The sequence below is a fragment of the Lissotriton helveticus genome, chromosome 2_1 (assembly GCF_964261635.1).
Source record: "Lissotriton helveticus chromosome 2_1, aLisHel1.1, whole genome shotgun sequence".
Classification (NCBI taxonomy): Eukaryota; Metazoa; Chordata; class Amphibia; order Caudata; family Salamandridae; genus Lissotriton; species Lissotriton helveticus.
Window position 1 is genome coordinate 990,244,706 of NC_136059.1, and position 13,375 is coordinate 990,258,080.

The following is a 13,375-nucleotide window of genomic DNA, read 5'->3' on the forward strand; positions in this document are numbered from 1 at the left end:
GCAACCAGACCAGCGATGGATTTTCACAAGGATCGTCGTCAGAGGGCTACTAGCCAACGGGCCAGCAACCGGACAACGCGTCAAGCAGAACACAAGCAGAAGGGCCCCACGCAGATCTTGTGGAGTGTGAAGGGCTGGTCTTCGGTGCAGGTGGAGCTTGGTGTCAGGGTGTCTCAGTCCCCAGTGCACAGCTTCGAGGATGCCTCAGGAGCTGCGCTGTTAGCAAATTGAGGATTTTCCAAGTTGCCTGGTTCCACGGATTCCGACGCCTTCCACGGAGCTCAGCTGTGCTGGAGTCGTGCAGTGGGGTCAGAGGAGTCCTGGAGTCGAGGTCTTGTCAGGCTCTGTGCTCGAGTTCCGGCGGGAACAGGGACAAAGCAAGCTGTCGAGTTGCTGGATGGTGCCTTGTTTCCCAGGGTGGTCACTCCTTGGCCACAAGGGAGATTCTTCAGTCTTCAAGTCGATTGAATGTCGAAGGGTCCAGAGCTTCGTTTCAAGTTTCAGTTCAGGATCAAATCTAAAGTCTCCTGGGTCAGCTCCTATCTTTATACTACTAAAGGGGGCTGGGTTACTCACTAGGTCCCTCCTATGGGTGGGACCCAGAAGGGGGGTGGTTGCACCCCCTTTCCTTTGTGCAGTTTCGCGCCAGAGCTGTTGCTGGAGTGCCCCAGCAACCGGTTTGAACTGGGGTATGCATGGAGCACCTAGTGTGCCCCAGGCATGTCTCATTCTATTCAGCCCTCCCTGTCCCAATACACAAAATCCTGTCTGGGGTGGTGCTCGCACCTCTTCAGGCAGGAAATCTATTGTCCAGGCTCCCCTCGCTGGAAGGTCTCCCAGCAGCAGGGGGTCAGACTTGTGTCTGTGGCAGCAGCATCCATTTTGTGACGCTGGGGCTCTGGTTAACTTTAACCGGGATAGTCAGCAACAACATGTCTTCTCCCTCTAGAAGGGTGGAATGCTACCCCCGTCGCCAGAATTGGGGAGGGGGTAGTATTCCAAAGCGTATGACACCTTACACGACATGTTTAGATAAAGCCAAACCAAAGTTAGCATTCAACCGCGAGGATTATAATGCACTTAAGAGTATATGGTATGGCAATATCATAGAACAGCTATATGGACATGGTTCCGAAAGCTGCCGACAGGCTCAGCTCATGCTAGAGCACCATCTCACACATAACCAAGCACTCTGCCTCCAGGATTGTTAAGGCCTGCCATAGGAGTGACTTATAGGTTACTATGTGTCTATATATATAAGGTAGGTATAGGGATACTATACCTAAGCAAGGGGTGATTACACAACCTTGCCCCAGCTGAGTGATCAGCCAGTTGTGTCAATTTAGGTGGCCAGCCAGGGGTGGCATAATATATGCTGCATCCCCTGGTAGGCCTAGGGTGCACCTATGCCCTGGGTACCTATGGTACACTTATACAGGGACTCACAAGGGTGACCCAATATCCAATTTGGTATGTACCTACAGTACATGGAGTCCATTTTACAGAGAGAGCAGATAGCCTGGGGTCCTGAATAGCAGGATCCCAGGCCAACTAAGTCGGAAACCAGCTAAACACTAGGCAAAAAGTTGGGGGTAACCATAGTCCGGTATCCACCTTCCTACAATTAGTACATGACGTAATCACATAATTATTTAGGGAGAATTGTGTTCCTCAGATTGTTTACCCTTCCAGTGATAGTTGTGGAACAAACCGGATCTGCCACATTACCTTGAGCAACATTGGCAGATTCTCCAGATGGCCCACTGTAAAGACTAGAAGATGATAAATTTTCAGGAACAGAACGGGAATCTCCTGCCCCCTAAATATAAGATCCAGACTGCCCCCGTCAACCCCACCTCTGTGGTCTTACTCATGAAATCCTCCAACCACCATTCAGCCATTGGCACCGGTACCCCAGCAGGCCCCATCTCCACATTTGCACCAATGCCAAGCTCAAGTACTTTCACCGCATGTGGCAGGGAGGAATTTGGATCCCTTCTTCTTTTGACCCGAGGTGGCTTAATCTTCACCAAGTCTCCTACATGGGAAACAACCTCTTTGACATTATGAAGAGCATCATATCTCGCCTTGCATCTCTCCTACCCTTCTTACACATTGCTTTGCACCTCCTCACTACCAGGAGTCCTCTTGCTCACTCCTGTTTATCTTTCAAAAACCTACACTCCACCAACTTAGAGTACTAATCCACTACTACCAAGGCATATCTCTTATACACTGGCAGGTCAAACATAGTACCCACAAAGTCCATACCCAACTTTTCCCAAGGGCCCTTAGGAAACTCAAGTTGGCACAAAGGAGTAGAATAAGCCCTCAATGACATGGCGGCCTGACCACAATATATGCATTGGCCAACCCACATGTCTGTCATTGTCCATCCCTAGCAACCACCAAAAATCCTGCACCCTTATTGTTGTGCTGGTCCTGCCAACATGACCTTGATGAGCAAGATTTACCAACCGCTTCTTAACAATACTTAGTGTAATGAGCATATTGTCTTACGGGAACAACTCATTTTCAATGGACAACTCTTCTATGACTTTGTAAAAAGGCCTGATATAATCATTTAAATTCCTTTCCTGGTGCCAACCTTTGGTAATGAACTGTCTTAACTTGATCTGACAGTTGTCTTTCTCAGTACTCTCCTTCCACTCCCCATACAATATGGTTTTGCTGGTAACTAACACACCATCCACTTTTCCAACAATTCATTCAACCTCATCAACCATATTCTCTTCACCATTATTCTTAATAGGACACCTGGACAAAAAGTCAGTTCTTGCATTTTTACTTCTAGGTATGTGTTTAACATCAAAATTTAACTCCTACCTTCTTGCTAGTAGCCTTATTAAAGTAGGTCTCGCCTTACTCGAATTATTGTCAGAAAGTAAAAATACCAACAGTTTGTGATCTGTTATAAGGGGAAAAGGTACGACCACATAGATATGTTTAAAAATGTCTACTCGCCCACACTCAAGCCAAAGCTTCACGTTCTATGGTACTATAATTTAGTTCAGCCCCAGAAAACCATCTGGAGGCAAAAGCTAACTACTGTACACTCTGTCCCCTCCACCATTTGTGACAGTACTGCTCTTAAACCAACCCTACGAGCATCAACCTTTACAATAGACTTGGCTTCATCTTTGAACCTGGTTAATGCAGGACCTTCCACAAGCAACCGTTTCAAACCTTGAAATATATCGCCCCCCAAACATATTCCACCCCTTTGCAGAAAATGTTCCTAAGGGGTTCAGTTTGTAAAGCAAAATTCTGTATAAACCGGAATAATAATCGCGCAACCCTAAGAAGGACCTTAACTGATCTTTATCAGTAGGTTCCGGGCTTTGATTAATTGCAACGACCAAATCAACTTTGGGTTTAATACCAGTTTGGGATAAAATGCGCCCTAAATACTTCATTCTGGAGCCTGAAACAACATTTCTGTCCCTTCACTAAAATACTTTGTCTTTCCAGTGAGCCTAACACATCATTCAGAAATTTCAAGTGTTCCTCCTCATTCTTGTGAAAATTAAACTATCATCTTGGTACTCCAAGACGTTTAAACATTAATTTCTGAAAGACCGATGCAGCGGAGGCTAAGCCGAAAGGCAAGAGCAGAAACCTGTACGTAACATAAGGCAAGTTAAAAGTGGTTAAAGATCTGGAATTAACACACATCTATTTGGTGATACGCTTCCCTCAGGTCAATGGTGGAAAACACGTTTGCATCACCCGCCTGTGCCAATATCTCTTGGGTTTTGGGAAGGGTAAAACAATCTAAAATAATGTTCCTATTGAGAAACCTGAGGTTCACACAGAACCTCATCCCAACATTTTTCTTTTTGACTACCACAATGGGGGGAACCCATTCAGAAGAGTTAACAGGCTCAATAACTCTCGCTGAACACAATTTATCTAAAAGAGCCTTCAATTGACCCCTTATACTTAATGGAACATTTCTCACCTGTGCACCACTGGCACATCCTCTTTCTTTTTTAAACAATTTAATGTTTGAATCCTTTCACCAAACCCAGACTGTCTCCAAAAAGGGATTTATATTCCTCAAGTAACTTTGTTACTGTTAAGGTGTGCGCAACAGGGTCAGCTAAAGAGATGGGACATTCAGCTCCTGGTCTGAGCACCATACCAAGTGCTCCCTGATCTCTCCACCCCAAGATATTGTATCCTTTTACCGCTACATAAATCTTAGTAGCTATGGATCTCCCTTAAAATGTCAACACTTTATTGAAGAAACTTACTAAGTCAATACTATGACCACCAAAAGCAATAATGTGTATGTCAGGAGGCGACAGTGGAAATGAAGGCTACTCTGAATAGTACATTTTGTCAGTAACAATGGTGATAGGTGACCCAGAGTCTACATGACTGTTTGGTCCTACCAATATAAACATCACAAATTGGATCCCCACATTTCCCATTGCCCTGATTTATTTCCACAATTTTGATGAACAACACAACCCTAGTGTCTAATTCTTTGGCTAACTCAAGGTACAAATGGGGTTCCCCTCCCTCACAAACATTTTTGCGCACTCCTACATACTTGCAAAATGCCACAATTCTTTACACGTCAAACAACATTTGTTGGCCGCAGGGCAGTGTTTAGCATTGGCCAAATGGTTGCTGGATCCACACCTGACGCATGTTTTGGGATCATCCCAAATCTTTTTCAAGTAAATTGAGGGATTTGGCTTTGACTGTGATTGCATGCACCTGTTCAGTACCAACATGTTCTTTGCCCATGTTCAATTCATTTGAAGCCTGGGTCGATCTTTCAATTCCTCCTGCTATCTCTAGTGTTTCCTGGAGATTAGGATTCTGACAGCATAACAATTTCTGCTGGATACGTTTATCAAAACAATTGACCACAATTTAATCCCTGAACTAATTACCCAGGTTACCATCAAACTCACATGTTGAAGTTAACACCCTTAATTCAGACAAAAAAGTATCAATGGATTAGAACTGTGATTGTGTCCTGGTAAAAAACCTATGTGTTTCTACAATAATACTGGTATCATCCTTAAAATTATTTTGAAGCCTATTAACAGCTTCTGTGTATGTGTCCCATTCTGTGTCAGGAGCACGAATAACTTTGGGTAAATGGTCAACTATGCGTTGGCCCTCAGCACTTAAGCAATTATAAAGTAAGGCCAACTTCCTTCTTGCATTAAATTTGTCCCCGTTAATAGCAATTAGATAGCTGTCAACCTTTTTAAACTACTGAAGCCATTTATACTTTTGAAAACCGAAAATGGTGGTGGAATATTCACATTTTGCATCTTGAAGTAAAAGGCTAGGTAAACTAACAACAAATTTCCAGGTACAGAAAATGTGGTGTGCAGTAGTAACTCCACCCAACCCAGCAACTGTGTGTACACAACAAATGGAAAAAAGTGTAATCTAGAATGAAAATAGTATCCACTAGCATATCATGCTACCCGGCAACCAACAGCTCTATTACCATAATGGCAAAAAATGGCAAAGGTTAATGTCAACAAAGCGTTATCCTCCATTTGAAATACCTGATAGAAGAGCATCCAGAATGACAGTAGGAAGTCAGTGTGCTTCCAAAATCAACGCAGTAGGCCGTGCCCATCAGCAAAGACACTCAACAATTATGCCTCAGTACAACTTTCAAATGATGAACAGAAACTGTAGTACAACTTTAATGATGTATATAAGAAAGGCATGCATGTCGCCAAAGACTGGCCAATAATAAAGCAACAAGGTTTGCCTGTTGCACAACTAAGTGAATGGTACTGTTAAAACTATGTATGACAGGAAAGCATGACAATCGCCGAAGACAGGCCAATAATGAAGCAGAAAGATGTGCATGTCACCGCAACAGGAAACCAGTCTAACGTTGTGAACAGGCCAATGATGAAAGAGCACAGCATGTCTGTCACCACAACCTGTATGCTGAACGAAAAATAAGCCCAAAATATAGCTGCCTCCTGCAACTAACGTGCTTACGTGAGGCGTTTGTCATGCACAAGCTGCAGAGAGTGTGCCATGGAAGGATGCCTTCTGACCGAGCCTAAAGTATGCGCACAGCCTCACTCACGCTCGTCGGTGGATAATGGTGAGCATGGGGGCAGAAGACTTATGTGAAAATTAGCTCGCTTACACAAGGCCAGATGCACCCAACTGCCAACTCCTAACTTGCTCCTGATTAATTACTGTGAATCTGTCCGCTTCACGAAAAAATACTTGGAGGGCACAGATAGTACACTAAGCCGAATCCAATGCGTCGTGGCACAAGAATAAAAATACAATAAGCAGGGCTCCGTAACTTGCCTGTACAACTGCAGCACAGTAAGCAACACGTACAGTTGTACTGTTGCTGTCTTGAATGGGGATCAAGCCGCTCGTCGCCAAAACGTGTTGTAAGGAACAACACGAAAGGGGTGTCTTGAAGAATGAAGATTCAGTTTATTCAAGCTAACTGCACATAGCCTTTCCAGCATCTTTTTCAGAGAAGACGAACTGTCTTATAAAACGCTCAGCTAAAATGTCTGTGGCAACATTCTACACCAAGTTCCAGGTTCCATTTGAATCCTACATGTAAACCAACCCACAACAATCCTTTTACAATAGTGACAGATCAGTGACAAGCTCATCTGGTAACACCAACTGCACCCCAGCTTTGTGACTTTCCTCGTAATCGCTGTTCATCTCAAACAAGCTTATTAGGGATTTGGTGGGACTTTAGGGGCGGGTAAGTTTGATTTGTGAAACTGGTGGTGGTGTAATATTGTGTTTCGATGTTTAATTCTACTGTCGGGTGAGGAAGGAGATTGTGAATGACTGGCAATACGTGGTGACCATGTGGAAGAGTGAGATTGCAGTGTTTGAGGTGTGAATGAATATGAAGATTTGTTAAAAGCGATGTGCGTGGCTATTGGGGGAGAAATCAGAAGTGTTGGGAAAGGAAGTCATGTATTGAGGTGGGAGATTGTGTATAAGACCGTTGTGGGGAAAGGTGATCTTTTACAGATCAGTTCAGTGTCCTGCGGTGGGGAATAAGTGGGAAAGGATTGGAGTTGGGTTAGTAGGGTGGGATAAATTGAGCGAAAGGAATAGAAAAAGGCATTAATAGGTGATAGTGATGTAGGGAGGTGTAAGTAGTATGGTCCACAAACATAATTTAAGACAAATTGAATTGAGACATTTTCTTCAAATGTACACTTGGACCAACAGTTCTTGAATATACTGGCACATAAATATTTATTTCATATAAGCGATAAAGTTAATATATAGATCCTGAAACCTGCCTGTTAAAGGTATAAGTGGCCGATGCTTTAATGAAACGTTGTGCCTGGTGTCTGCATTCCTGTGATAGTTTGTTTGTACTGTATAATTGCATTATTTTTAGGTACAAATAAAGATGTCTGCTTAAGATGCATAGTTTCTATTTTGTACATCATGCTGTTTTAATTGCTTGTGTGGTATAGGAACATTGTCTTCATTTAGGATACTTGAGTTTGAGATGCCTATTAAATATTATTTTTTGTTTTCAGAACATACGATTGTTGTGAAGTGTTTCCTGGGCCACACCTGAACATGATAGTTGGGGCTAATGGAACTGGAAAGTCAAGCATTGTTTGTGCCATCTGCTTAGGATTAGCAGGGAAAACATCATTTATTGGACGTGCAGACAAGGTGAGTACATTTATTTTGTAGATATTATAAGAAAAAAATCCATTTTTAGTGTTTTTAGACCAAGAAATAAAGGATCGAATGTTTAAATTTTCTTGCAAAAATGTCTTGGAACACATATTTTCATACAGTTGATTTGTTAAGGGAACACCTTATGACATAGAGTACCACACAATAATTGTTTCCTCTGCCAAAGTGAAGCTTAGAACTGTTATCTAGGTCTTATCTGGAGCTAATGTTTGTACTTCGGATACATGTAGAAAACATATTATGGAATGGTGGCTTAGCTTACAATTTCAGGGATTTCACCCCTTACTCTCCTACAGCATTGGGGTAAAAACAGTAGGTGGTTACATTACCCACTACAATGGTATTGGTCCTTTAACTTAGCCAACAGGAAGAAATGGGAATGAGAGAATGTTCTACGAATAATCTTCTCAAGCCCCAATGTTCAAACCCATAGTAGGTATGGGGACCTGACATTTTGTGGGAAGTAAGGCAGCTTCATTGAGTGTTCTTCAAGTCGTGAAACTTGAAGAGAGGTGCATTTGGGAATGCACTGAACATCCTGGGTACTGAACCATTTTCAGACACTTGCTTCAGGGTTTTGTTAATAAGGAAAGTGTTAATGCACGTCAGAGTGACCCAGAGGCCAGAATCAGGGAAACACATCTGTGAAAATGTTGTCACTCATTAAGATTACATAGGAACTCAACGTGCTGAAGGGAGGTGGTTGGTGCGGATAACCTTTCGGGAAAATAAAAACTTGACTAGTTATCTGAAACCAGTTTACAGTGAGATAAATAAAAATAAAAGCCTGAATGCACAGTCAACTGTCCAGTTCTAAAACCCAAAATGACAATCCCAGAAAATGTATTACATACTGCGATCTAAGTCAACAACCTCGGATACTTTACTCTTCTCTATTGCAGAATTAATGTAGGCTGAAAGCCTCAACATCTCTCGAAGCATGTTTCCATTTGTTTTTATTGTAAGTGAGATTTTTGTTTATTTAAATAGTGCATTTTTAAAACTCAAGCTAACAAAAACCTCACTTCCAAATTGAAACGTACGTTCGGCTGCAATTTGTCTATTTATAATTGCTTTGAGGGTGCAGTACCATATGTGGCTAATAGAGGTCCATTTACAACTCCACAGGGACACCTACTAGCAGCCTGTGGTACTGCACCCTTTCCTTGCTTAGTAGATTGTTTTCAATTACTTCTGCTACTGCTGGGATATTTTTTTAACAAAAATAAATAAAAACAAACATTGTCATTTGCAACTCCAATAGCTCAATGTTTCACTAATGCGAGACCTATTGCCTTGCAAATGCTTGTTATACCCTTCTTTTGGGGTCCAGCAAGGTTTGTGGTGAAGTGTTACCTAGAAGTCTTGAAATTCTTCACATTCAAGTCTGTCTTGATATTCATTCTGCCCTACTTCCACGTCTGTATATCCCCTCTACCTGCCCCCGATTATCTCCTCTTGTCTCTCCCCTATCCCCATTTTTGATTGTCCCTCCTACTCCAGTAGTGATCTTGTTCTAAACCAATTGAAACGACTACTATTTAAGAAGAACTATATAAAACACTAAAGACCGAATTGTCTTAAGTGTCTTCTGTAGTTCTTGTTACGATATCCTTATGCTGACTTGACAGAGTGGTGTGCTCCTTGATCCCACTCAGTAAGCCCATCCACTACTCTTGAAGCACAAACTGCTGTTCAGGCTGAAACAAGCAAGTTAAATACAAGTCCTCCGCTAGTTCTTTGATAGTTGGCACATCTGTAGGAAGATCTGTAGCAGAGTACTGAGGTGCCGGGTTTTTAAGAACCCGGTGGTGCCAGGGGATAACACCCGAAGACCTCTAAGTTCTCCCTTGTTCCGGACCACAGAAACACTGAGTCTTCTAGTTGCAGTCAGAGATCAAGTTTTATTGGCAGCTACCAAGTAACAGGTGTCCTAGAAGCACGACAAGCACGGGTCATGTGTTCTCAGGAGACTGTTCGTTTTTACAGAACCAGCCTTCTCCTTATATACAAAAATAATAGCTGCAAGCAAGAATTCTTGAGTTTATGATATAGCTATACACATATTTCTACAATAATACAAAAGAGCGAAGTCATGTAGGCAAGCCCGCATTTTAGACGTCCAATTCGTGATAGATTACCCAGCCAGGCCCGGAACTCCCATCAGATATCGGTGAAACCCCAATAAAGGAGGCACCTCCTAGTCATAAAACTGGCCATAAACAGGGAACGCGGACAGGTGTGTGTGTGTGTAGAAAACATGATCTGTACGCGGTGAATGGTTTGTGGTATGTTGTGCATTGATGCTATCGTATTTGGCCACTGGGCGAGGAGCTGCCCAAACAGGTTTGGCTGGAGGCAAGGGAGTCAGTTGGGACAGGTCAGGGGGGAGTCAGGGAAGGTGGACGTGTCCTTTTAGATCAAGCTCGACCTTTAATTGACTTATCATGAGGGCAAGACACAAGATGGATACCGTTTACAAAATGGAGTCTGAGGGGTCGGGACGGAAACTATGATTCAGGGGTGTTAGCATACCTCGATCAGGACGCAAATGCATAGGAATGATGTCCTAATCATTATCGGTTCGTCGACACCAAATTCGTCATGGTACGTTGATGTTTCGGGACACGGATATTGGACCTCGATACCGGGACAACAGTAGGGTCCAGAATTTCAGAACCACAGACCCTCCTTTTGCCCTCATATAAGGCAATAATTCATGTTAATCCGAGTCTAAATCTGTATGAAGGAATTCGTGGAGATGCTGCTGTAGCATCATTCTGTTGCTCAGTTCGTCCCTTAACACAGGCTTCCGTACACATGACGTAGCACAGAGGCCACATAGTGCAGGAGCGCACTGTACACACAGGCAGAACATAAACAGAAGTGCTAAGATCATCCCAATGAAGATCAGTGTTTTCCATCCCCAGGTAGCGATCAGTTCCCAGAACCACCCTAGTAAGGACCAGTCCCCTTTTTCTACGTGAAGGGAACCAGATATCTCGTGTAGCTTAGAGATGGCCTGGTACACTGTCGGTGCGTTATCAGGGATGAAAATGCAACAACTAGATTGGATCACTCTACACACACCACCACGATCGGCGAGTATGATATCTAGGGCAACTCGGTTCTGAAGGGTCATAAGTCGATCCGACTGAAGCTCGGTTGTCAAATTGCCAAGGGCTCCGGCCGTTGTAATCACGGCGGATTCATCTATCCTCGATAACTGGCGAATATTCCTGCTGTTCACCATAGGCCCCCAAAATGGCAGAAAACCCTTTGCGAAGTCAGCGAATTCCTGACCCGCGGTGTCGTCTTTACTCCCGACTCCTCTAGCTGTCCTTGTCCGATGGTAATCTGCTCTGGCCGTGTAGGTGGGAGGCAGCAGAAACGAGATAAAGCATGTACCTGAGAAGTCAGGGGGCAACCAGGTGTAGGCTTGGTCATGGCAGACGAAATACGTGCCTTTGGCTGCTAAGAGTATAGGGGAAGTTCGGGAAGCGAACACATATGTTTCCATGCATATACTCTTTCCTAATTGTGCTTTGGGATCCCTACCGATACCTTGTAAACATAAGTGACCTCGGTTGGGTACTATCCAAACTGGGCGGGATTTCTTTGCCGTCTGGCTCTTACTCAGGTAAACCCCATATTTAGTTACGTTCCAACGTATCCCTGCTACTAGTGCCTTGTTACTGGAATCACTCTCAGTAGAACGGGTCGGGTATGGTTCTAGGGCGAATAGGAACATGGTCTGGAAAGCCCACAGAGAACCATAATAACTGAATGGCAGGATGAAGTATGGGATACCCTTATCCGTTGTGTGTGGCATGAGTCCACATATCCAACAGTTCGATGTGTTCATTATGGACTGGTGTTGGTGTAGGAGTTGAATAAATGAGTTGTTTACAAATTCGAGTCTTCTGGCAGACTCGTGTTCAGGTAGAGGGTGAAAGTAGTGTGGGGAGATAGTAGGAGGAGGTGGTGGCCGGGTGTCATTTGAAAAAGTAACTTGGAATACGAATAGAGTATAACCAGTCAAAAACATCGTTATGCTACACAACATTAAAATACATGTTATCAAAAACCTTCTTTTGGCCAGTACAGTGCATAGTTGTCTTTCAATGTTCGTGAATCTGGTAGGTCTCTTTACCCTAGGAAACTCCATCCTCTAATTGCTGCCCGCGGTGGTAGGTTGATTCTGCCAGGGAGTGCGCTCTGTTCAGTCCGGGGTAACTCCCTTGGACCAACCAGAACCGTTGACCTAAACGTCCCCAGCTGCACTCCCCAGACTTCAACCGCGACCCTAGCAGCAGAACCGGATGGCGGTTCGAAAATCAAAAATGAGCACGTTTTCTGAGAGTGAGAGAGCTGAAAAATCAAAAATAGTTCTTGGGGGAAGGGAAATCACATTAATTTGCTTTTTATTAGTCTCTTTGTCTCGACCTTAGATTGTATTGTTGTTTCCCAGGTACGGTGTGGTCTTCAAACAATGTCTTAGGTTCTGAAGTGTCCAACTGCATTGACGGTGGCACAAGTCCTTGTAAAATATGATCACTCTCCTTTTCGGTACCAGTTTCTTTTAAACGTGCATCGCTGAAAGGGATGAAGCGAGGTATGGATTCTGTCTCGGAGTCGGCAATTCCTTCGTTGACCCACCGGTCGTATGGAAGGGGCAGAGGGACCCGTTTACAATGGGTCCCGTGCACCCAGTTCTTTTTGCCTTCCACCCGAACAGCTGATCTCGTGGAAAGAAGTACCAGGTACGGTCCGGTCCACCTCGGCTGTCCGTTGTTTGTGCGCTGGAAATTCCGCACCAAGACCCACGTGCCGGGTTCGATGGAGTGACCTGGATCGTCAGAGGCTGGCGGAGAGGAACTGTGAACCTGTTGGTGTAAAACACGCAATTTAGTTGTCAATTCGCACAAATAGTCAAGCAGTACGGGGTGTTCTATTTCGCTGAGTTTCTTTGGTCTTGGCACGCCCCAGACATTGGCTGGGCGGCCAAACACTATCTCGTGGGGGCTAAGTCCTAATTTAGAATGGACGGTCATTCTGGTTGACAGGAGTGCTAGGGGCAAGGCGTCAGGCCATTTAAGACCTGTACAGGCTTGGATCTTGGCTAATTTGAGCTTTAAAGTGCCATTGTAGCACTCTACTAATCCAGCTGATTGGGGGTGATTCGCAGAGTGAAACTTTTGTTGTATGCCGAAACACTCACACACTCTCTTCATCACGCGTCCTACGAATTCACTTCCATTATCACTCCAGATCATTCTAGGCATGCCGAATCTAGGGAAGAACTCTTTGACAAGGGCTTTGGCAGTTGACAAGGCAGTATTGTCCTTAAGGGGGTATGCTTCCACCCACCTGGAGAAAGCGCAAACAACAACGAGCACATACTTCAAATTGTTGCACCTCTCCATGTGAATGAAATCGAGCTGTAAAACCTCGAACGGATACGTTGGAGGCGCAAAATGACCAGCTGGAGTTGGGGTTCCCCTACCGGGATTGTACTTCAAACACACCATACAGTTTCTGACCACATTCTCTGCATATTTTGGGATATTGCTATTCTGCCATACTGGGGCCAATAGCTTACATATTCCTTTCGAACTGATGGGCGCAAATCCATGAGCCATTGTTA

General features: G+C 44.0%; 1 protein-coding gene across 1 annotated transcript in view; it reads left to right on the forward strand.

The window, feature by feature from the left end:
- The window catches only part of SMC5 (structural maintenance of chromosomes 5), a 699,122-nt gene that overhangs the window by 25,930 nt on the left and 659,817 nt on the right, over nucleotides 1-13,375 (forward strand). The window contains exon 2 of the mRNA XM_078675750.1: nucleotides 7,560-7,701. Within this exon, the coding sequence (XP_078531876.1) occupies nucleotides 7,560-7,701 (142 nt within the window). The remainder of the gene's footprint in view (nucleotides 1-7,559; nucleotides 7,702-13,375) is intronic.